General features: G+C 39.3%; 1 protein-coding gene across 1 annotated transcript; it reads left to right on the forward strand.

Annotated features, from left to right (window-relative positions):
• Positions 1-637: 637 nt before the first annotated feature.
• APLF (aprataxin and PNKP like factor) lies at positions 638-19,113 on the forward strand (the record flags this gene model as incomplete). The annotated part of the gene is made up of 8 exons (XM_010171782.1): positions 638-788; positions 2,150-2,276; positions 3,550-3,728; positions 6,500-6,888; positions 12,268-12,393; positions 14,358-14,404; positions 15,905-15,943; positions 18,908-19,113. Coding segments are annotated over 8 exons (1,264 nt in total), but the record flags the coding sequence as incomplete, so codon positions are not given.
• Positions 19,114-21,515: the final 2,402 nt, after the last annotated feature.

Raw genomic sequence — 21,515 nt, forward strand, 5'->3', positions numbered from 1 at the left:
TCTCCTCATACCCTTCCCCTCTAAAACCTTCTCCAGTTTTGTGGCCAGTTTAGTGGAAGGGCAAAGCATTCAAGGAAAACCAGTTGGAGTTTTGGTGGGCTTTCACAGCTGGAAAGCACTGCAGGTGTGGTGCCTCTGAGATGAGGCTTTGAAAATCACCTTCAAGCACCTGAGTTAGGTGGTGTCACCTCAGAGCTGCAGACTCGTAGCCTTTGGTGACAACTTGCCGAGAAGTGCTGGATTGATGGGCCATCAGGTCCTGAAAACTGTATCTCAACTTTCTTACCTAACTGTTAGTGTAGAGTGAAATTTTGGGAAGTTACACTGATTTACAGTAAAGCAAATTCTAAGCTCTAATTTCAGCTTTCTCAGAGTTTTGCTGTGGCAGTCAGTAGTGTAAGTGATGTACTTAAAAACGCTGCAGCAGTGGTCAGAAAATCTTTCATTCAAAATACTTTCAGAGGAAGGTAGAAAGGAAGGCACGTTTGTTTCCTCTGTAAGTTGATGTAAGTATATTACCTTCAGTTTAGAAGTGTATTCATGGCAAATGTTCAGACCAACTTCTGTGTTTAAATGAAAATTACGTGTGTGTATTCATGATTAGTTTGACTAGCTAAAAATTAATTTGTTTTCTCAGAAAAAATCAGGAGGCTGATGCAGAAGAAGCACCGACTGTTCGTCCTGTTGAGTTGTCTTGTGGTCCAGTGCTAATAGAACCAGCGTGTTCCAACTCTGAGATACAGGGAGCCGCAAAGATGAGAAGAGATGATGCTACTTCCAGACATTTGGTGAGTGCTTAATTTAAAAATTAAATTTCGTATTTGTGAGCATGTGTTGAAAATTAAAAGTGTTGTGTTCTCTAAACTTTTTTTTTCCCCCAGAGAAGTAAATTAAGACAATCAGAGTTGTGTACTCAAAATATGTTGTTTTACTGATAGATTATAGACTGTACAAGTATATAAATGTATTTCTGTTGTATGTTTATGCTAATTATGCTGTGGTAATTTGTTCTCTTGAAAGTACAAAAATTGCTATTGCTTGAGGAATGTTTTGAACTAACAGCGTTGTAGCTGAGTTTGGTCCTACAGAACAAAGTGCAGTTCTGGTCTCTGCTCTGTGTCAGTAACTGTGCTGTAAGTACCTCTGAAGGCCAAGAAGAAGCAATGACAATTCTCCAGCCAACCTAAAAGCCTCTGAAATTTCTATCTGGAGAGCCTGTAGTTGAACTGCAGATGCCCGGAGCTGCCTAGAATATCTGTTTCTAGGTACTAGCAGCTGATTTCATTTGAATGGTGTTGGAGTGGTATTGTTAAGATCCAGATGAGCACACAGATAAATAACCCTCCAGTTTTCCCTTGACAGCCAGCATCCTATCCAGCAAAGCAGGGTTTTCAAAGCAAGAATCTTTTGCTTTTTTAAAATGTTGCTGAGTAAAATGGCTCTCAGACAGTCTGATAAATAGTATATAGAGCCAGTGGGATTTTCCTTAGGCCTTCTGTAGCGTGTCCAGCAAGATAGTGCTTAAAGGGAGACACTGGTCAACAACATCTTTGTGTGGTTGGTAATAACTACCTACAGCAAATGGAACGTCAGCCTTTGCTCTAGCTGAGCTTCCTGGGAGGGATACTTACCTTTTAGTAAGCAGACATTCAAACTGGTATTATTACTTCCAGTGCATAAATATGTACTGAATGTGACTTTGGCGTATTTAATTGGTTAAAGTTGTGGTTCCTTTCTGGAGAGAGGCCTTGGAAGAATGCTAGCAAGACTTTTCTGGGTTTTTTTGACAAAAGGCATTTGTTTGTTAAACCTTCCTTTTCTCTTATTTCTGTGTGTGGAATCTCTATAGCAAGATGCTGGTAAAGCTCTTCTATGAAACTTTCAGTCTGTGTAGACTTCAGATATTTATTCCAAGGGTCTAGGGAGGTGTGGTTGGTTTTTATTTTAAATTTTTTTTTTTTCCTATAGAGGTTGTTTTTCTGAGTGAGTAGGAACTATAAAAAAAATTTCAGGCAATGGGCACCATCCAGAAGGTGGCTGGTAATCTGAAGGTGCATTTGAAGGACATGACTGTGTACAAACTCATGTTCTAGGTTTTCCACCTCTTTTGTAACTGGAGAAATGTACTAAACAGTAAGTATTGTTTCAGGTGCCTCTTTCTGATGATAATGAAAGCGAACAGTCAAGATCTATTCAAAGAAAGAGAGTGCTTCCATCTTGGATGCTGGAAAGAGATCTCCTGGTTCAGAGGATTTCTGAGCCTGTAATGAAAGGAGGTAGGTTTGCAGTGTAGTACATTTGCATACCAATAGACATTTATTTATTATTATCATTTCCTTAAATTGTGATGGTAGAAAGTATTAATTTGTTACTTCTCTTTACATATTCTATGCCTGGCAGCTGACAGAGACTGACTTCTGTTGTCTCCTTTGCCATCAGTCCTGTGGGTGCTTTTTCTGATGTTCTTTCTGTTCTTTCTTTCCTTCCTTTTTTTTTTTTTATTTAATGCCAGGTAATATACTCTCTTTGGACAGCTGAAAATCTGATGTTCTGGAGCCCTTTCCTATAAACTCGTCTGTTTTGTTTAGTGTGTAAATTATAGATAGTTTCTGTACCTTTGATTTCAAGCCTTCTCCACATTTAAGTCACTGACGTACTGCCCTTCCCAATGCAGATTCTTCTAATAAAGTTGGGGTTTTGGTGGTGGCGTGTGTTACGTTTTTTAGCTGTGACTGAATCAAACTTGATCACTAGTCCAAAGTTTCTTCCTAGGAGGAGCAGTTGCTCACAGTATGGTAGTTTCTTACCAGTATGAGGCTAAAATAGTATTGCATTTCCTCTCGTCCTTCCCACAAAAGAGAATTGCTGACAGACTGTTCCGGCGCATGAGCGGTAGCAGCAGCAGAACACCGTGTTTAGTCGCTATCAGTGGGACACACAAGGGTGCTGCCTTGGCACAATCCCCAGAAAACTTTCTAGCCTGTTTGGCTTTGGGAGCTTGTAAAAAGTTACAAAGCTGCCACGAGACGTTCTCCAACAAACTTATCGCAAGGCATTTATTGCTCCAGTGGATTCTATCGATGGAACTGGAGGACTAAAGAAATGAGAGAGGGAAAGTTAACATTAACATACATTTACAACAGCGTTTCTGTCTTTCTCTCTGCTGAAGCCAGCACGCCCCACCCTGCTTGCTGCTCTGTGGTGGGGTGTGATGGGGTTTAGGTGCCAACTGCTGAGTTTACTTTGTTAGTTGGTCCAGGTGTATGAACTGTGGCTGGTGTGTGCATGTCCAGAACGCCCTTTGCCACGTATTTATTGTTCTCCTACAAATTTCCCACTCAAACTTCTGCTTCGTTCTAAAACATACATACTTGTTATTCCTGTAGGTGGGAGGTGAAAAAGGTGTTGAAACAGCATGTGTACAACTGCTGCTATTTCTCATGCTTTTTGCCCAGTGTTCTGCTTTGATTTAGCTTTAGATTTCTGATGAGGTCAGGATTTCATTGTAAAAGTTGCATTCCAAAAGTACACTTTTGTTTTTCTTTTAAGGTAGTAGAACGAAAAAAGGCCAAGAAAGGGGAGAAACTAACATGGAGTCATTAAAATCGGAAGTAAGTGTGCAGCAGAAAAAAAGATTAGCTTCTGAAGAAACTATAGAGGATTTTGAAGGTGAAGAGCAAGATCAAGGGAAAAGAAGCTGTCTTTCTATCCCTGTCCCTTCATCTCAGGTAATTTTTTGGCTCAGGGCAGAACCATGGTATTTAAAAAAAAAGAGAATGTAGTTGGCAATGTCATGTTGAAGATTGGCTCTACAGCATAACCATGTGTTCAGCTTGTGATTTGTTGTTCAACTGTTGTTTTGAAGTGCCAGTCCATTGGGCAGCTCTGTAGCAAGGATCCTGGGAGACTTCAGAGACTTGGTTTTCTTGCACTTCCTTCTTGGGATCTGGGACCTGGGCCTCGATTGTTCCCCAGAAATACCAGACTGCCAGCTTTACAGCAAGAGGCTGGAAGACATGGGCCGAAGTGCTGGGCCTAGGAGTGGCTTGGTGTGTGGTTTCTTTTTCTGAGAACCCTTTAGGGACAGGTGATGGTATGAATGTGACACTGGACTTTGCCTAAACTAGGGCCATTCTAGTTGGTGAAGTTTTATGGTCAGAAAATTATGGTGCATGGTTTAGCAACTTCTGTGTTTTGAAGAAAGATACCAGGGAGTGTGCTTATGCTACTGTCTCAAAATACGAGTCCAAAAAAATGAAAGGAAAAAAAAAGTAGTTTGAAATCCAAACCTGTCTGTGGCAATGAGTGAACACACACTTCAGCCCAGCTGCTCAGTGTGTCTGGAAAGTAGAGCTGCATTATAGTCAGTGAAATACCTACTGATAGCACCCTGCTAGTAATGGAAAGAGAAGCATCCTTAGCAAAGACAAACAAAACATTCTGGTGGGAGCAAAATGAGGCTTTCACTGGCTTTTCCTTTAAGTGAACAACCTGGGGAAGTGTTTCTGCTCTCTGGCATTAGAACTGCCTGGATCTGTTCTAGGAGCTGATAAAATACTTACAATATAAAATACCTACAACACTGTTATTTGGTGTGCTTCACTGGTTTTGACACTGAAAACAGCTGGGGCTGGTTTTGGTTTTTAGTTAAATATTAAGGTTAATTGAGATGATCTATTCACGGAGAGCACACCCTGCAGGGTAGGTTTGATCTAACATGGTATCTTTTACTCTGAAAGTGTTGTGAGTGGTGAGCTCAGCTGGTGGCTAGGTACGTTAATACCTGCTGCAGTGCTATTTTCTCTTTGTCAAATTATGAGTGACTACATAATGAACTATTTAATTTTGCAATTTTTAAGTATGAAGCCTTACTTATTTGCTCCTAATAATTTAATAATAAATCATTTTTATCTCAAGCAGAGTGTGAGAAATTGCCTTGAGAACCTTGCAGAAAAAAATAATGGGTTAGTGCAAGCAAAAGGAATAATTGGAGAGCTCTAAAATATTGGAATCTTGATACCAAATCTAAGATTACTCTCCTGCTGTCATATTTAAGGTGATTGAGGAAAATCTGCTGTAGGGTAGGAAGTAAAAAAGAATCTTAATTCTTCTGAGGGCCAGCAGCCACCAGGTGGCAGTGAGGTCATACACGTGTGACAGCCAGTGCAATAGTGCTGTTGTTGCCGGTTTCCTTGATTGCCACCTGGTTTTTAACTAGTCATCATCATAAATGCGGAAGTGTTTAATTATATACAGTGTAGGCAGTGGGTTCAGGTGTGTAGTAGAGAAGTCATAAGTGAGAGTGGCAAATTAGAATAACTTAGTCCTCCTTTTCCAAGTGAAGGTTTATTTCCTAAGCTGCACTTGCTTGCTGAGCCTTATTTTGGGAGTTTCAATTAAAAGAGCCCTCTTTGTCTCCAGGTTGACTTACTAAACATGCTGCTGTCAGGATCATTTGATATTAATGCTAACTTTGCCCTTTCTTAATCACTTTGCTACTCAAGGGTAATTGTTTCTGGTTTTGGTTAATGTTTGGTGAAACTTGCACTGAAAAGAACAACATTCACATAGGAAACCACCAGCTGATTAACACATCCGTGTAAACTAAGTATAAATCTACTGGAGGGGGAACCTAGATAATAAACTGTAGAGAGCAGGGGCCTTTGGATAGTTCTGTAGTGTATCCAAGCAGTTCAGCCTTCAGTAAAGCTGTGCTTCCAGGTAACGTCTCATTTGTCGGGACGATGTTCCTCTCTTGGTTATGTATCTCATATTCTTTTTCTAAAGCACACATCTATATTTTAAAGTGTACAAATGATCCAAAACTTAAAATGCAGTATTTGTCAAAGGTGAAATTATTGCTGGATGGTGTCTACTGACAAACTCTTTTATGATGTAGAGTCATGAGCTGAAGCATTTAAGATGTATTGGGGTGAGATGAAGCTCAGGGTGTGTGTCATGGATTCATATATGTTGATAACTATATATATAACCCGGATACCTTGGTACTTAAGGGATTAAAATTGATTCTTGTTTAGGAATGTACATTTTTCTGGAATCTACTGTATCTCCATGTGTATAACTCCCACTCATTTTTCAGGAGCAGTTCTTTTAATTGAAAGTTAATTTAAGCTAATGTCCTCGGACTAGTCACAAAGTGTGGTGTTGAGAGAGGAGCCTGACTGTGTTGTGAGGGGGCTGAGGTTGAGGACAGGAGCTCTGAGATAAGTTTTTTTAAAATTGTGTGTGTGTGTGTGCTCAACTTGAGCCTTTCATTCAGCAGCTGTATTTAGCAGCTAACTTGAGTTTGGAAAGTGGAGTAGAAGATTTTAAAGGCTCAACCAGATGATCTTCTGAGGTCCCCTCCAACCTGGGCTGTTCTGTGATTCTCTGATTTTGAAAACCACAATGATGAAATGAGGCAGCGTCTGACCTTAAAGCTTTTAATTCTGAAGAGTGTAAATTTTCAGGTCCTTCAAAATGTAACCTTGTTCCACAGAATACATCTGGATTTCCTCTTGAGAGTACCATGGGAAACATGGAAGGAAATGACAAGACTGGAACAAAAAACCCTGGAAGTTCTCTGGAAAAAAATGATAGGCAGCTGCATAGTAAATGGTCTAAAAGAATAGGTCAGATCTCCAGTAAAACAAATATAAATGAGGAAACAGAAAACAAAGAGCAGATTACTGGTTCTACAAGCCAACAAGCTCACTGGGGCAGGACTTCCCAATATTTGGGTGCCCAGGAAGGGATTCTTGAGCCTGATGCAAATCTGGATTCCAAGACTGAGATTTCTGATTCAACCAGAAGTGCAGATACTTCAGAAAGCTCCAGACAGATCAAGCGTAAGAGGACACCTTGCATGTATGGAACAGGCTGTTACAGGTAAACCAAAATTAAAACTAGCTTAAGATAGCTTCTTATTAAAAACTGATGTGTTAGCTATGGAAGAGAAAACAGTAAAGTCATTACAGGCTTTGATTTGAAAGAAAACTTTTGATAAACAGAGGACTGATGAGAAACAAATGGCGTAACGAGAATTTTTAAAGTGCAAAAGGAAGAGTCAGGATGTTCTGGTAACTGTTTATAACCCAAACAAGGGTGAAGTACTTCGGCCAATTAAACAGTGAAGTGTTGCAGGAAATAAGAAACAAAGGTCCATTTCAAAAATAAAAAAATAAAAAATTGGTGTGTACAGTACAGGTACCAGCAGAGAGAAGAGATGTAAATGGTTGAGATGCCCAACATAGACCCTGCAGGCTTATTTTATTAGCTGATGAAACTGTTATGAATGATGATTGTATTTATTGAAGTTACTACATGCTTTGTGATGTGCATATTTAAAATAGTTATTATTTGTCATCCCTAAATAATCAAGAATTAGTTTTATTATAACTTGACTGGTTTGTGGGGGTTTTTTTTTAGTTTTTTGGGTTTGTTTTTTTTTAAAGCTTTCAGCCCTCCCCTAAAACCAGAACAAGGCATGCTTATAAACTCCATGTTAACCCTTATCTGGTCAGTGTCTTAGTAATACCTCAAAGTGAAGAACAAGCTTTTTTCTCCTACCTGTATCCTTTCATTTCATAGTGAAAGGTTTGTCATACCAATGTTTTGTGCGATACAGACGTTCCAGTGAAGTTCCAAAGCACCAGTGCTGAGTGCCTGACCTCCTGCTAGTTCTTTCTGCTCAGAAAAGGTCTGGAGTGCCCTGTGTTGATATGCTGAAGGGAAGATACAAATCCAGAGGTGTGCTTGAGGCTAGCAAGTGACTGGTGACCCGAGAGCTGCATTTAGGAGAAGGTTCTGAGCTCTAGATAATTCCATGTACATTGTAAACACAAAAGGTATGGCTAATCCAGGAAATGGGGTCCTGTGATTTGTTTTTTTTAAAAATTATTATTATTTTAATTTTTTTTTCTTCTTCCCCCAGGGGCCTTGAGCAATAGCAAAACCAGCAAGGTAGTTTAGAAAACAAGCAAGCACAAGTAAATGGGTTCTTGCATATGTTTGGTGTGCCTAATGCTGCAGATAACTATAAATCAAAAGCATAAAGCTGTTGTGTTTATGAACACATCACACTTCCAGTTTTCATGTAGCTTCCTTTCACATATCTCAATTTTTGCCCTTAATGAATATGATGAAAACATGTTTTATTAGGCAGTTAAACTGATCTGTAGTACAGCTGCAACCTCTAGTTTGCTCCAGCTCCTTTTAATTTTGCTCAGATATGTTTTCCCCTGCATGGGGGTTAAGCTGAGTTAATGCTCTGATATGCTGAAGGATTCTTAATGTTTAGGAAGACAAATTTTAGTTACAGATACTATGGAATAGGAGTCTGCATGTGCACGTTTCTTCTGGAGTCTTTATTCACAAACATTTGGCGGCAATGCTCTTGGGAGGTACTGCTTTATATATAAGAAAAAAGAACGCTCTGAAATAACACATAACCAAATCTGTGTCAGAGAAATTTGTAAAGGTGACGTATCAAAAACGTCAGCTTTGATCTTCAGGAAATGCCGTGAGATTAAACCTTCTTGTTTGCAGCAAAGGAAATGTGCTTTGTCATATGTCTTAGTATTTGCTTTTAATGCAAGAGCCCCAAGCAGTCTCTCTGCATTGATGGGATAGCAATGGGACAGAGTAAAGCAAGTCCTTCCATTTCCCCAGCCTTCTAACAGACCATGGACACAAGTGTGACGTGAATGGGTGCTCTGAAGGAACGCACTGACAGCGTATTGAGTTTTCCTGTGATGTTTCTTATTCATAAAATGTCATTTATCCGGGTTTTGCTCACAGTTTATCCAGGTTTTGCTCACAGTTTATCCAGGTTTTGCTCACAGTTTATCCTTTTGCTAGCCTGTGATCCAGTGCTCTGCTGACTGGGTGTGTGCAGATCTTTCCCATGGCTGTCAGAGCAGGGCACGCTCAACCAGCCTTTGGATTTGTACGTGCATTCTTCTAAACATGCTGCCCTTTGTGTATGGAAGTGAGTATTCTTCCTTTCACCTCGAGCTTGTAAATCTGGCAGCTGAAGACCTGCATCTGTCTTATTTTTGAGTTCTGTCTTCTAATAAGACTTAAAATTTAGAACTTTAAAACATCTTGCCTGTAGTTGTGGCATAACTTCAGGCTTGAATTCTGTGGCTTTATAACTAGTGCTGGTAATTCATTACATCTCACTGCCAGTTTCTTTAGCAGCTGAGAAGATAAGCCCATGAGATGGCAGGGTCTTCTGCGTGCGATTGTGAAGAGCCAGGGATTCTCACCTAATCAGTTCAACTTACTTTAGAAAAAGCTTTTAAGTTGTTTGTGGTAGCTGCACAGACAAAAAACTGTCTTATATATTTGACTGAGCAATACCCAACTTCTGCTTGAGATGACTGCATTGATTCTGAAGAACTTTACCAGTTTTATTAGCACAGTTTTTATTTGTATGATTTTCTGCATCATGAAGTGTGAGTACACAAATTCAGAGCTTCTGTGAAACAAAGTTGCAGTAACTGTGTATGTTTATGAGAAGGCAAGTCTCCTGTAAAAATTTATTTTTAAAATAGGTTTTTAATTGGTTAATTTTTGTGTGGTTAAAGCTTAACAATTTTGTTTTGATCACATGAATAACATATTCCTGTGGAGTGAGGGTTTTTTTTCTGAAACTGCTTAACTCTGAAGTGCAGCTCATGGCATGATAGATGCTGTGCTCTTACAACTCAAATCCCTTGTGTCTAAAAAAAATGAAAAAACCTCACAAACCAAACCCTTAATAAAAGGAAGAAGCTTTAGATTTTTAAAAGAAGGGAAAATGTTTGCTTAATACAAGCTATGCACCTATCTGCTTCTGTTTATTTAGGTGGATATTGTTGCACAACACATAGAAGTGAATAAGTACAAATTATCCAGGTAAAGGTAAGACAAAATGTGATGTTTCTACTAGTCCTGAGCAACTGAAGCAGGACGTGTTTAAGATGCTTCACAGATAATGCATAGTTTGAGGAGCATCATCCACTATCCCAAAGAATCTTGTAACAGGGACTGTACATCAAAATCCTTTTGTTTCTCTTTCTTCTTCTTCCCATACTACTTTTTTCTTCTATTTTCTTTCTTCCTCTGCCCCCCCAATAAGGACTTTTTGGTGTTGTCCAAGTAGGTTTCAAAGTAAGTCGTTGAGAGGAAATGGATATCTCCTAAAATACAATAGAATGGTTAAATAACAGCTGTTAGACCTTCTTTCCTTGGTGACTATGATGCTACATGTATCTTATTGTAAGAATAAATATAAAAATGCCTTCACAGAACATGAGTTGCTTCTGTGTCCCTTAGAGAAGATGAATTGTGTCTCAAGTGACTCTTTCTATTATTGCTAATAAGTTAGCTCTGTGCCTTCAGAAAACAAAGGAAGTAGCCTCTAAAATGACTTGGTTTTGTCCCATTTATTTTTAAATAGGAAAAATAGGCAGCCAGCCTGAATTTGGTGTAAGTGGTATTTCCTGAGAGTAAATGACTGGTAAATGCAGTGACTTCTAGTGAAACAGTATTTACTTACCTTACAGTTTGCAGCAATTACCGGAACAGACCAGGACAAGAAGTCTGTCACCTCTGTAAACAGATCCAAGGGACACTGGATCTTTGATAAGTAGCTCATTGAAGAGTTTATCCATAGCTTGCTTGTTGAGTTTCCTGAGTAAAGATACCAGGCAAATGGAGTTTTAAAATAATAATACTAAATATCTTTCTGAAGTGTCTAAAAGGAGGCTTGAATGGCTGGTAGAGCTCACGGTGCTTAAGCAATTGTTCTGCAAAAGCTGTAACAAAAGCCTTTTTTCTTATGGTGGTAGTTGAAATGCTGACATTAGTATTGACTGTTCCCTGTAAAGTTCATAGAGCTGGCTGTGAATTTAAAGGAGGGAATGCCTGTGATCAGTGAGGAAGCTGTGCTGTATGTAGCTAGCTATGTACATGTTTCTGGCTTTTTGTTTCTGAAGCGTAAATTAAAGCAGTAATTACACTGTAGTTAAACGCTGTCATTCCTCTTGTCCGACACAAGCAGTTCACTTTTATAGTTTGCACAAATGCATTGAAGATTATGTACTTTGGGAATTAGTGTGGTAAATCAATGAAGTATTTTGTGGATGTCTTTTGGAAAATAATTTATTAAAATATCTCACATTCCATACTTTTAAATGTTATGCTTGCAAAAAAGTGTGTCTAAGAGAAGTCATAAGGAAAAAGTAGATTTGCTTTCGGTACCAGTATGTTTGCTTTGACGTAACTTTTGTAGTATGTTTTGGTCTGTCACATAAATTCCTCCTGAAGTCGTGACCTGTTTTTCTGAGTTCTTTTTAACATCACTTACAGAAGTTCTGTAACGCAAACTCTTCTCTTCGTGGTGGTGTTTATAGCTGCCATGTGTTGCATGGTGTGTATGCAAACCTAGAAGCAGTAGGAATGTTCTTTCAGTGATGCGTACATATATTTGTGTTCACTCCTTGCTCACCTTGGGTTCAGCTGCGTAAGTGTTGTAGAGCAATAAGTCATGGATGGTGGTAATGTGCTCTCATCACAAACACTAGTGTGACTGAACTACATGCAGAGCTGTTATGTCTTATGGTACAACTTTGTGTCATCATTGTGATTTGATATGTCAAATAAAATGTCATGGTAGCCAACCCAACTTGACAGCATGATGAGGGTCATGTCCAGAAGACTGCTCTGTCTGGAATAACACGCTGGCAGTTGAAGGATTCGAGTGAGTAGTAACTTGGATACAGAACAGAAATAATAGTTGAGACAGATCAGCTGAAGCTAATATGCAATTACCCGAGGGTGTGGGGGGTCTTTCCTACCGCAGTTGTTCAGCTGCTGTACATTGGCCCTTCCAGCTTGAGCTAAGGCTTCAAGTATGAGTTTCTGCAGCACTTGGGTGGCTCCAGAGGGAGTTGTAACTGAGAAAGTCATCCACTCAGTAAGATTCTTGCTATATGACTAAATCAGTAGGTTGTGTATGTATTGGAGGTCTGAAACTTAAAGCTGATGGCAAATAGGAGAATTCCTGGTTTAACCTCTTCTGCAGGGTGTGCAGGGAAAAAGCTTTTCTTCTGTTATCCTGAAAGGAGGTGTTACGTTCTGCAGAGAGTCAAACATTCAAAGCTCCTCTTTATGCAACCACAGAAAAATGAGTCGTCACTGATTTAGTAACGTCTTTCTTAGCTCCACTTGTCATGTTCAAATGGAACAATCACTTCTCAATATATATTTTGTCTTTTGCAGGAAGAATCCTGTTCACTTTCAGCAGTTCAGTCACCCTAATGATGATGACTACCATGAAGCAGAGATCGGAACTCCAGGTAGCAATGATAACCGGCCGGAATGCCCGTATGGAACCGCTTGTTACAGGTAAGGAGCACTGTACAAAATGGCTTTTCTTGTTTTACAGGTGATTGCTGTTCTCTCAGCTGTTACAAAATGACAACAGAATAATGAGTTAAGTCTTGAATGCAGCATGTTGTTATGGCTCTTTCCAAAGCCTCGCTGCCTTCAGACATTGGCTGTGGACAGCCTGCTACCTTCAAAGTGCCAGAGTCTGTGCCAAATATTTGTTAGTGATTTCAGGTGCTGAACATGAAATCTTTACTTATGGAACCTATTCATGACCTAGCAGTCAACACTTTTTCACTTGTCAAGATGCAGCAAACTGTTCTTTTTAAATATAAACAATAATTTATTGCATGTTGTTCTTGATACATAACTTATTTTAAATTTTGATAAAGAATTTGTTGAGATTTTATACAAAAACTCTGTTTTAATCAGTATTCTAACAAAGCATAATTTAGGTAACGGCAATAAAATCCACTTTATGGCTGACTGCAGTTTCTTTTAAGCACTGTTGATTTTCTTCAAAAGATTGTTTTATTCCATTTGTTTCTTGAGGCCCAGGTTTTACACTTTTATTTGTTGTCTTTATATGCTGGCTGATACTTGAAGGGAGCATAATTGAATGATCTAAATGCTGTGCCTTGAGTTAGGATAAAATGGTCTGATGATAGTAAAAAATGGAAATAGGCAATTCTTTTTATTTCAGTACAGTGTATTTAATAGGAAGCTGTACTTTGATATATTTTTTTTAATTCAGCTAACTATCGCTTCTAATGCACACATAATGTCCTTTGGGGTAGCAGCAGCTATAGAATTGTCAATCAACTTGAAGTGTCTGATTTTTTCACAAGTTATTTGACATAAAAATTTTTTTTTCCTATGGAAGAGTAACTATATTCTGTTTCTGAAGAATAAGAAAACAAACAAGCAAGTAGTTTTACAAGGCAGTCTTCACAGCCAGGGTGTTTTGTGAAATATACAAAAACTTCTGTAGTTGCAGATACGAATCTCCAGTTTCAAGCAATGTTGCATGATATGTCGTTCTTAAATATTGGGCTTTAATTGTTGCTTATTTTCAGAAGCAAAAATGAGGACAAACTGAACTGTTTTATTTCCAAAGTTAGAAATTTTTGAAATTTTCTGCACAAAAATAAATTGGGTTGAAACTATTTTAACGTGCAGCCCCGAGAAAAGCCTACGATACGCCAACAGGACAGGTTAGCACAGTGTAAGTTGGACCAAGTTAAAGCATTAGAACATCACTGGATAACTGGAGGGGGGATAAATCAGGGTGTTAATGAACTGGATCACAGCCTGAGTAAAGGGAACGTGTATTGCAGATCCAAGAGTAAGTTGACTTTTACATTTTTCTTTCATTGCTGTGATGCTGTTTTTTAATACAAAGACCTACACACTTGTAAATTGAGCTTGCTGGACTGCAGCAGCAAACTGCAGACATAAATAGTCTCTCTGCAGAATCCTTCTGCGGCCGCTCCCTGTGCTCCTTCCAGACAAGCAGTTCTTCCCAAATTCTTTCATTTTTCCAAACTATTTAATTTGTAGCCTTGTGTTGCAGAATATGGAAGCTATGCCTGGATGTGTCAGACCTGTGACGCACTGTGCGTGCGTTGTACTTAATGCACCAGAAGTTATGTTCTGGTCTCATTTTTCCTAAGAGTAAATAATTGGATCAATTTTTACTCCGCTGAACAAATGAATCTCATCTTACAACTTTGGAAACACTCTCATCTCTTGGTTTTGATCAGTCAACCATTTTTTTAATGCTGAAACAGGAGGAATTCTTATTTAACCTGATTTTTTTTCCACCCTCCATTCTACAAGCTGAGTCATTGCAGTAAGGTACTGGTCACAGAATTTTATTTTAAAAAGAAATTAAAATTATCCATAAAATACCAAGGAGCTCTGAGCTTGTTAAGTGTGGAAGTAGGTGGCGAATCAAGCTTTTACTGTTTTCTTCTTTGCAGGAAGAATCCACAGCACAAGCTAGAATACAAGCACAGCGCGCCTCCAGGTAAGACAAGAAGTTCAGTTATAGCTCAGAGTGTGTGTGTGGGGAAAACCCCCAGACCCCAGTGATGGATACTGAGAGTTTGGACTAAAATGCTTTCAGCTGCTCCGAGTGAATAACGCTGCATTCACAGCTTACCTGGCATTGCCCCGCGCCCCTGCTCTCCTGAAGCCTGAGGTCTTGCCCTCCTCTGTGATGAGGAAAGTTGCTTGGCCACCGCAAATGTGCACTCGCTTTTTCAAATGTTTTGCAACTGAAGTGAGATGAGCTGAGTCAGACACAGTTGATGTAGGTTGTATGTTTTGTATCTTACATATTGACAAAAATGCTGTGTGGCAAGTGGACATTTTCATGAGCTCAAGAGGTTTTATTGAAAATTAAACATGGTTTCATAGAATCATAGAATCCCAGACTGGTTTGGGTTGGAAGGGACCTTAAAGCTCATCCAGTTCCAACCCCCCTGCCATCAGCAGGGACACCTTCCACTAGACCAGGTTGCTCAAAGCCTCATCCAGCCTGGCCTTCAACACTTCCAGGGAGGAGCAGCCACAGCTTCTCTGGGCAACCTGTTCCAGTGTCTGACCACCCTCACAGTGAAGAACTTCTTCCTAATATCTATTCTAAACCTCCCCTCTTTCAGCTTAAACCCATTTCCCCTTGTTTTGCTTTGTTTTGTTTTTAGTGTGACATTTCAACTGTGTAGATTTGTATCTTAAGATTTCCTACTTACTATTTATTCTTTTTTTCTTTGATAGGAAATACTCAGTTAACATACAACTTTAAATTCTTGTGATGTAAATTTTTATTTTTTTTCTGGACCAGTGATTTTCGCACTGAGAGAACAAATGTTTGCATGTACATTCTTTTGAGGCTTGGAGGGAATATAATTAAAACTGAATCTGAGTTTCTATTCTAAAATTTTCTAGTCTTTTGTGTTCCAGTAACTAGACTTGTTGAAAAACACAGAGGGTGTACTGTTTACGTTTTTTCTGTTCTTAAAGAATTCAAAGAGATACTTTGCATTTTTTTGTGTTTTTTCTTTATTATTGGACTTGAAGATGTTCTCCACTTGAAATCCCAATGCAATAAACAATACTTCAGAGCAGAACAGTTGTGGAAATGTAATGATAATGCATTTTTACTTTGAAGAATCAGGATTATGACATTATCAAGGAGAAATTACATTTATGGAAACAATGTAAAATACTTAAACACTTTGAAATATTCTAATTCCTTGCTAAAAAAATCAGCAAACAGTATTGATGACATTTGTCTACAGATGGAATGGTCCGTAATTGTAAGAACTGTTCGTCTGGTTAATCTTGGGAATTACTAAATAGAAAAAAAGGGGTTTTGGGGGTTTTTGAGACGAGTTATTATGCTTGTAAATACAGTCACTGCAGCATTTATTTTAATAGGTCAGTCTTTTACAGTAGCAACATCTGTGAATAACCCTTATGCTATGTGTTACTCTGTCCTGACTAATAACTTTCCTTTTTTTAGTAACTGAAAAAAAAACCCGACAACGAACTTCAAGGAATGGTGAGTATGTTCTGATGTCATGAATGGGCACATCAGCATGGGACACAAATAATCTGCTTTGTTTTTTGGGCATTTGATAGTGCTGGAGATGACAATACCTACCTGAGGAGAAAGGAGTCATTATTTTAGTAAAACCCTGCTTGCTTTTTTACAAGTAATAGTGCTGAAATTGAATTTGTGCCTGGCTTCCTGGCTGAGTATACCTGTACTTCCCTGGAAGCAGACAAGAAAACAAACAAATGTTTTAAGGAGACACACATGTGGCTAAATAGCTTCTTCCTTCCTTGCACAGGGGTCATAATAGGGTGAAAGGACGCCAGTATTTCATCCACAACTAGTTCAGGTTGCTCCATAAAGATTGATTGCTCTTGAAACATTGAGATGCATTCCACTGACCTTTAAGTCACTTTGAAGTGTGCTGATGAGCTTTTCTTATACTTACTGTGAGGTATTGATGTTTCAAGTAAGATCCTGGCTTGTTAGGACTCAAGTATAGAAGGTTAATGCCTTTGAGTTGGGGGCAGCTGTCACTGTCAATTATGTATGTATCCTTCTTATTTTAGTTTCTAGTCATCAGTGAGGATTATGTAGTAGCAAAGGCAAGCTGTAGTCTCTCTTGAAAATGTGAATTATAATACTGTGTACAAATACCTGCTCCATTTACCAGTGGTGCACATAGCTTGCTGTGCCGCCGTCAACAGTGTTAACTTATATGTTGTGGGTGCAAAGACTCCAGTTTTAAATACCCTTTAGGTCTGTTTCCAGTCTTTTTTTGTGCCTCAGCTTCCAAATGTGAAGCTTCCTATTCTTTCTAAAATAATTTAAAAGTGAGCTTTAAAGAGCAGTCTGAAAGTCTGACGATATGCCATCTTCACTTTCTCTGGCCTGAACAAGGCAGGAGGATGTGAAACTGCTACATCTCAAGTGGAAGTGAGAAAAAACCACCTCGGAAAGGGGTGGTGAGCAAGCTTTTTCTCCCCACACGGAGCAGATGCTTTCAGAGAAAGTTTCAAGGTCATCTTTTTAAATATAGTACTAGGGAAGAGGCAGAATTGTGCTTAACGAGCAGCTTTAGGGGCTGTGGAGTTGGGTTAAACTATAGCGGAAAGAGGTGGAGTGGGAAGACGTGGAAGGAAGTGCATCATTCACTACTGAAATCTAAAAGCATTCATGTGCAGGGAGGGAAAAACATAGTATGCTCCTCATACATTTGTAGGAAAAATACAGAAGTAATCAGTATTTTGCCAGAATTCCTACAGTAGCTCTGTCTCAATTCACCCATAAATTCTGTATCTTTGAGAAACTTGACTAATACTGTGAGTGCTTTTGAAAACCTTGGGTGAGAGTTGCTATAGAGTATAAAATGTTAATCAAGCCATAAGATAATTCTGGAATAGTAATGTTCCCACTAGTAGAAACATGTAACTGGTAGAGGATGTGGTCTGATGCCATCAGGTACTGGTGTTCTCATTTGTTCACCACATGCATAACTTGCGTGCCTGGGGCTCTGACCTGAGGTTGCAAGAAGTTCGTAAGAAATGCTTGTGGTTAATATAAATGTTAATGATTTGGACTGTGGTCCGTAGCTGAGGGAAAAAAATAGTTTAGAGCTTCATATGAAAGATGGTAAGAACTGCTCAACAGATAAATTATCTGTACATTGACAGGTTACCTCTAGATGAGAGAAGAATGCAGAGATTGGAGGCTGGGAAGAAGAGGAAAGAACATGGCTTTGCTCAGAGCTAGGACTTAAGGGCAGAATCACACGACTGGAATATTAACAGAGTGTGGCTAGTTAGGAATTGTGGACGTGTAAGAAAAGGGGTGATAACTTAGGCTTGTAAAGCAAGGGTTACACACATCTGCCAAAATCAGGAAGCAGTGGAAATAAACTTGTTGAAGGTTTACTGATAAATAAAAGGAGAAGGCAATGCTGCCGTGGCAGCAGCTTTCTATGGACACTACCAAGTCAGATAGATAAGACTTCTTCAAGCAGCAGAATTATCCTGCCTTTGGGAATCAGTTTAAATGTAACAACATATGTGAGCAATTAAAAGAATACTGCAAGACAAGCTGTCTAAAAAAGTTTAGGTACATGCTGTGAACAACATCAGTTTCTGTAAATAGAGGTTTCAAAGTCTTTGATTCCTGCCAATACAGAGCATTGTGAAAGACTATGAAAGCAGAAGGCAATTTGATCACAAAATGTAAGTTGTGAAGAAGGTGGATGGACAGCAGATTAGAGAGCAGTGTGATAGAACAGGCTGAACTGGGAATCAGGCAGGAGTGGTTGTTCTGCGTTTGTCGTTTCCTTAACCCTTGTTCAGAAAGGAAGCACAGACTATCTATCCAGTGTGGACCCCACGTAGGAGGTGAGTGATCTAGCAGATACCCTTCTCTCACCTGAAGCTCAGGAAAGAAGCAAATGGAAATTAAAAGCCATGTCAGATTCCAAAGGGTGTGAGTATAAAATGGCCCTGAGTAAGTATGGATGGATAAAGGCAGAAAATCTAGGGTCAGAATAGCCGCCTAGAGGCTAAAAGGCCAGATAGATGTATTTTTTTAGGTACAAAAGTAGCAGGAAGACCACTAGGAAAATTGTGTGTGCCACAGGAAAGGAGGGTTATCAGAAGACATTATCTGATATTGTCATCTTCTGATATTGGAAGACATTACCAGATGAGACCTGATACTGTTTTCCAGGTGCTGCAAGAAAAGCCAGTAAGGAAAACTTTGGAAGTGATCAGACTGGTAAGTGCTGCAGTAGATGTCAAGAGAGAGAGATGGTACAGCTTTTCATGAAAGTCCTGAAAATAGTCAGGAGCCAAAATAGTCCGCATTGGATAGAGTGCTTTAGTAGATTCTCTCTCCTCTTGAGGAGAGAAACTAACTAGATGGCCTCTGGAAGCTCTCCTTCGTTCTGTATTTATGATTCATGAATATATGATATTTGTGTCCCTACAGGAAAAAGGGCTGTGGAGAAAGACAGTGCCAAGGATGATGAACCAAATGAATATGACCTTAATGACAGCTTTATAGATGATGAGGAAGAGGAATGCGATCCTACTGATGAAGACTCTGACTGGGAACCAAGTTCAGAAGACAAGGATAACGAAGATGCTGAAACACTTTTAAAAGAAGCACGTAGATTTGTTAAAACCAAAAAGTAGCTGCATGTAACATGACACGTGTTCAATCTGGTTGTGTTAAAACATGAAGAGGAATTGCTTTTCCTCAGTGATGCAGGCACTACAGGAAGATTTTAATGGGGACGAGGGGATTCAGCAATATCTTTCTTTTTCATATATATTGTTTTGGTGGGGTTTTTTTTTTGTTTTATGAAGTGGTGGAGCTAGAGGGCTGAGCTCTGAAAGTGGTTGTTTTGTTGGTTTTTCCCCTCACCTATTTCTTTTGCCATGCCATTGGTGTCTCATGGTTTGCAATACAATTTTAAAGGTTGTTAATGCTTCATCTTCCTGTGTTTGAAAGAAATACTGGCATAGGAATACCTTTTTTATATATACACTGTGTTGAAGAGGAGTTACGCTTCACCGCTGTTGTATTGCAGGCTAATTCTTGGCCATCACTGCGGAATCTGTCTAGACCATTTTTTGATGTTCTTTTGAGTTAATGCAGTCTTAGACTTCATTAGTCTGCTACTGTCTTTCCTTTTAGGTATCATTCCTTTGATTCTCTTGATGTACAGTAAATACAGGTTGTCTAAATCACTTGAGAACAGTATCTCAGTGTATTGAACCACTTGGTTGTCTCAACAACAAGTACGGTATACTTGTTCTAACTGCAGTAGTACCTCTTTCCATGCCTGTACATCACAGGAGTTGTGTTCAGTTCACAACAAAGCTCAAGTCTTGATGACTGTATTTTTGCACAATTAAACTTGTAATATACTGTGGGGAAAAAAAGGTGTAATTGTCTCTCTGATTTCTGAAGACTTTGTTGGAAGATCTTGTGTTCAGAGTGTTCACAACTTCCCTGAGCTTTCAAGAAAGAAAGTTAAAAAGTTTTGGTATGTTTCAGGACAGATGACTGGAGCCATGTGAATTTGGCACTTTTTTGGATGCAGTCCTGAAATTCAACAGGGGGAAGCATTCTCGTGTGGCTCTGCCTCCCCTGTGAACGTCTGCCCAATCGTAGTTGAAAAAGACATCCAGATACACTCAGGCTTCTCGGTTGGGTGGCAAAATGTTGTCTGCTTAAAATAAAATGGCCATTGCTGCAAACTGCTTTTGGATGCAGGATCATCTTTTTCCCAGTTGTGTGTCAAAAACTTCTCAAAAATTGTAGCTATCAAAAATATAAACAAGCACCATGGGCAGCTGTTCTGAATTTGCAAACATCAGCTCCTGTTGGCCAGTGACTTACTGTTTGCTAACACTATTTCACACAGAAAGAATTTAGTTGCTGCTTTTTAGTGCCTGATGATTTCTGTGACTGTAACCTTCCTCAAGCTAAAGCATTCTGTATCGTGGCATTATCTTGTGAATGGCTCTTTAAGCTGCTCTCGGGAGCTACCAGCCTTTACTTTGAAAGTAGAAACAGGTTTTTGTCACTGGAGGCTCCCAGTCAGATACATAACCACAAAAGCAGATTTGGAAGTGATTCTTGGTTTTGCATGATAGATGAAGTTTTATTACTGAAACATCAGGACTGAAAAAATAATGCATGACCAAAGCAGCACATTGGGAAAAAAAGCTGTAATCAAGCTGCTCTGTACTAGCAGATGGAAATTCTCTCTGTTGAAGTGTATTTTCCTCTACTTGCATTCTTCATTAACAACAAGATGTATTTTTATTCTTCTGGAGGGATGAACTTGCAAGTCCAGGATATTGGAATATTGCTCGAAACTACTCTGAGGTACAGATGAGACTACTCAGAAGCCCAGCAGACCCTCAAATGTCACGTCACCCAGTATTTTTTCAGTGAGCCAGGAATGCAGCACAACTTTGTGGGCTGAGTCTAGAGATAGTCCTGTGATTAGACTCAGTCTGGTTATAGTTTATTCTGTAAGTATTATTAGTGAAATAACAAAAGGCACATTCTGACCATCAATGCCAGTTGCCTCCAAAAGGCAGTGTGTAATATTTCACTGTATAGTATCTGCATCAAAGTACCCTGCAATATATGCTTATTAGCTCTGAAAAAATAGACTGGTGAAATTTTTATATACCCCCTGGGAAAAAAAAAAATAATAATAAAAAAGAAATGTTGTACTTTAAATGAAGTGAAAAAGAAGCGCTTTTCTTCAGCTATCACCCCGGAGGGTACCCAGCTATTTTCATAGGATGTGTAAGCTCTCTGTTCCTTACATTATGAGGCACAAACCATAATTTCTCCTTTTAACTAGTTTTCTCCTTTTAACTAGTGATACCATTAATTTCTTTCAAACTGCCTCTGAATTCCCTTCCCACAGCACCTCAGCTGCGTTTCCTTTGCTCCATTGCAAGCCCATTCCTCCTCGCCTTCAGTGTGGAGCTTGGGGAGAAGCTGGGCGCGCGCGCGGCTTCGGCAAGGTTCGGGCGGGAACGGCCGGCGCGAGGCGCGGGCGGGCGCT

This window comes from Antrostomus carolinensis, unplaced genomic scaffold, assembly GCF_000700745.2.
Source record: "Antrostomus carolinensis isolate BGI_N321 unplaced genomic scaffold, ASM70074v2 scaffold25587, whole genome shotgun sequence".
NCBI lineage: Eukaryota > Metazoa > Chordata > Aves > Caprimulgiformes > Caprimulgidae > Antrostomus > Antrostomus carolinensis.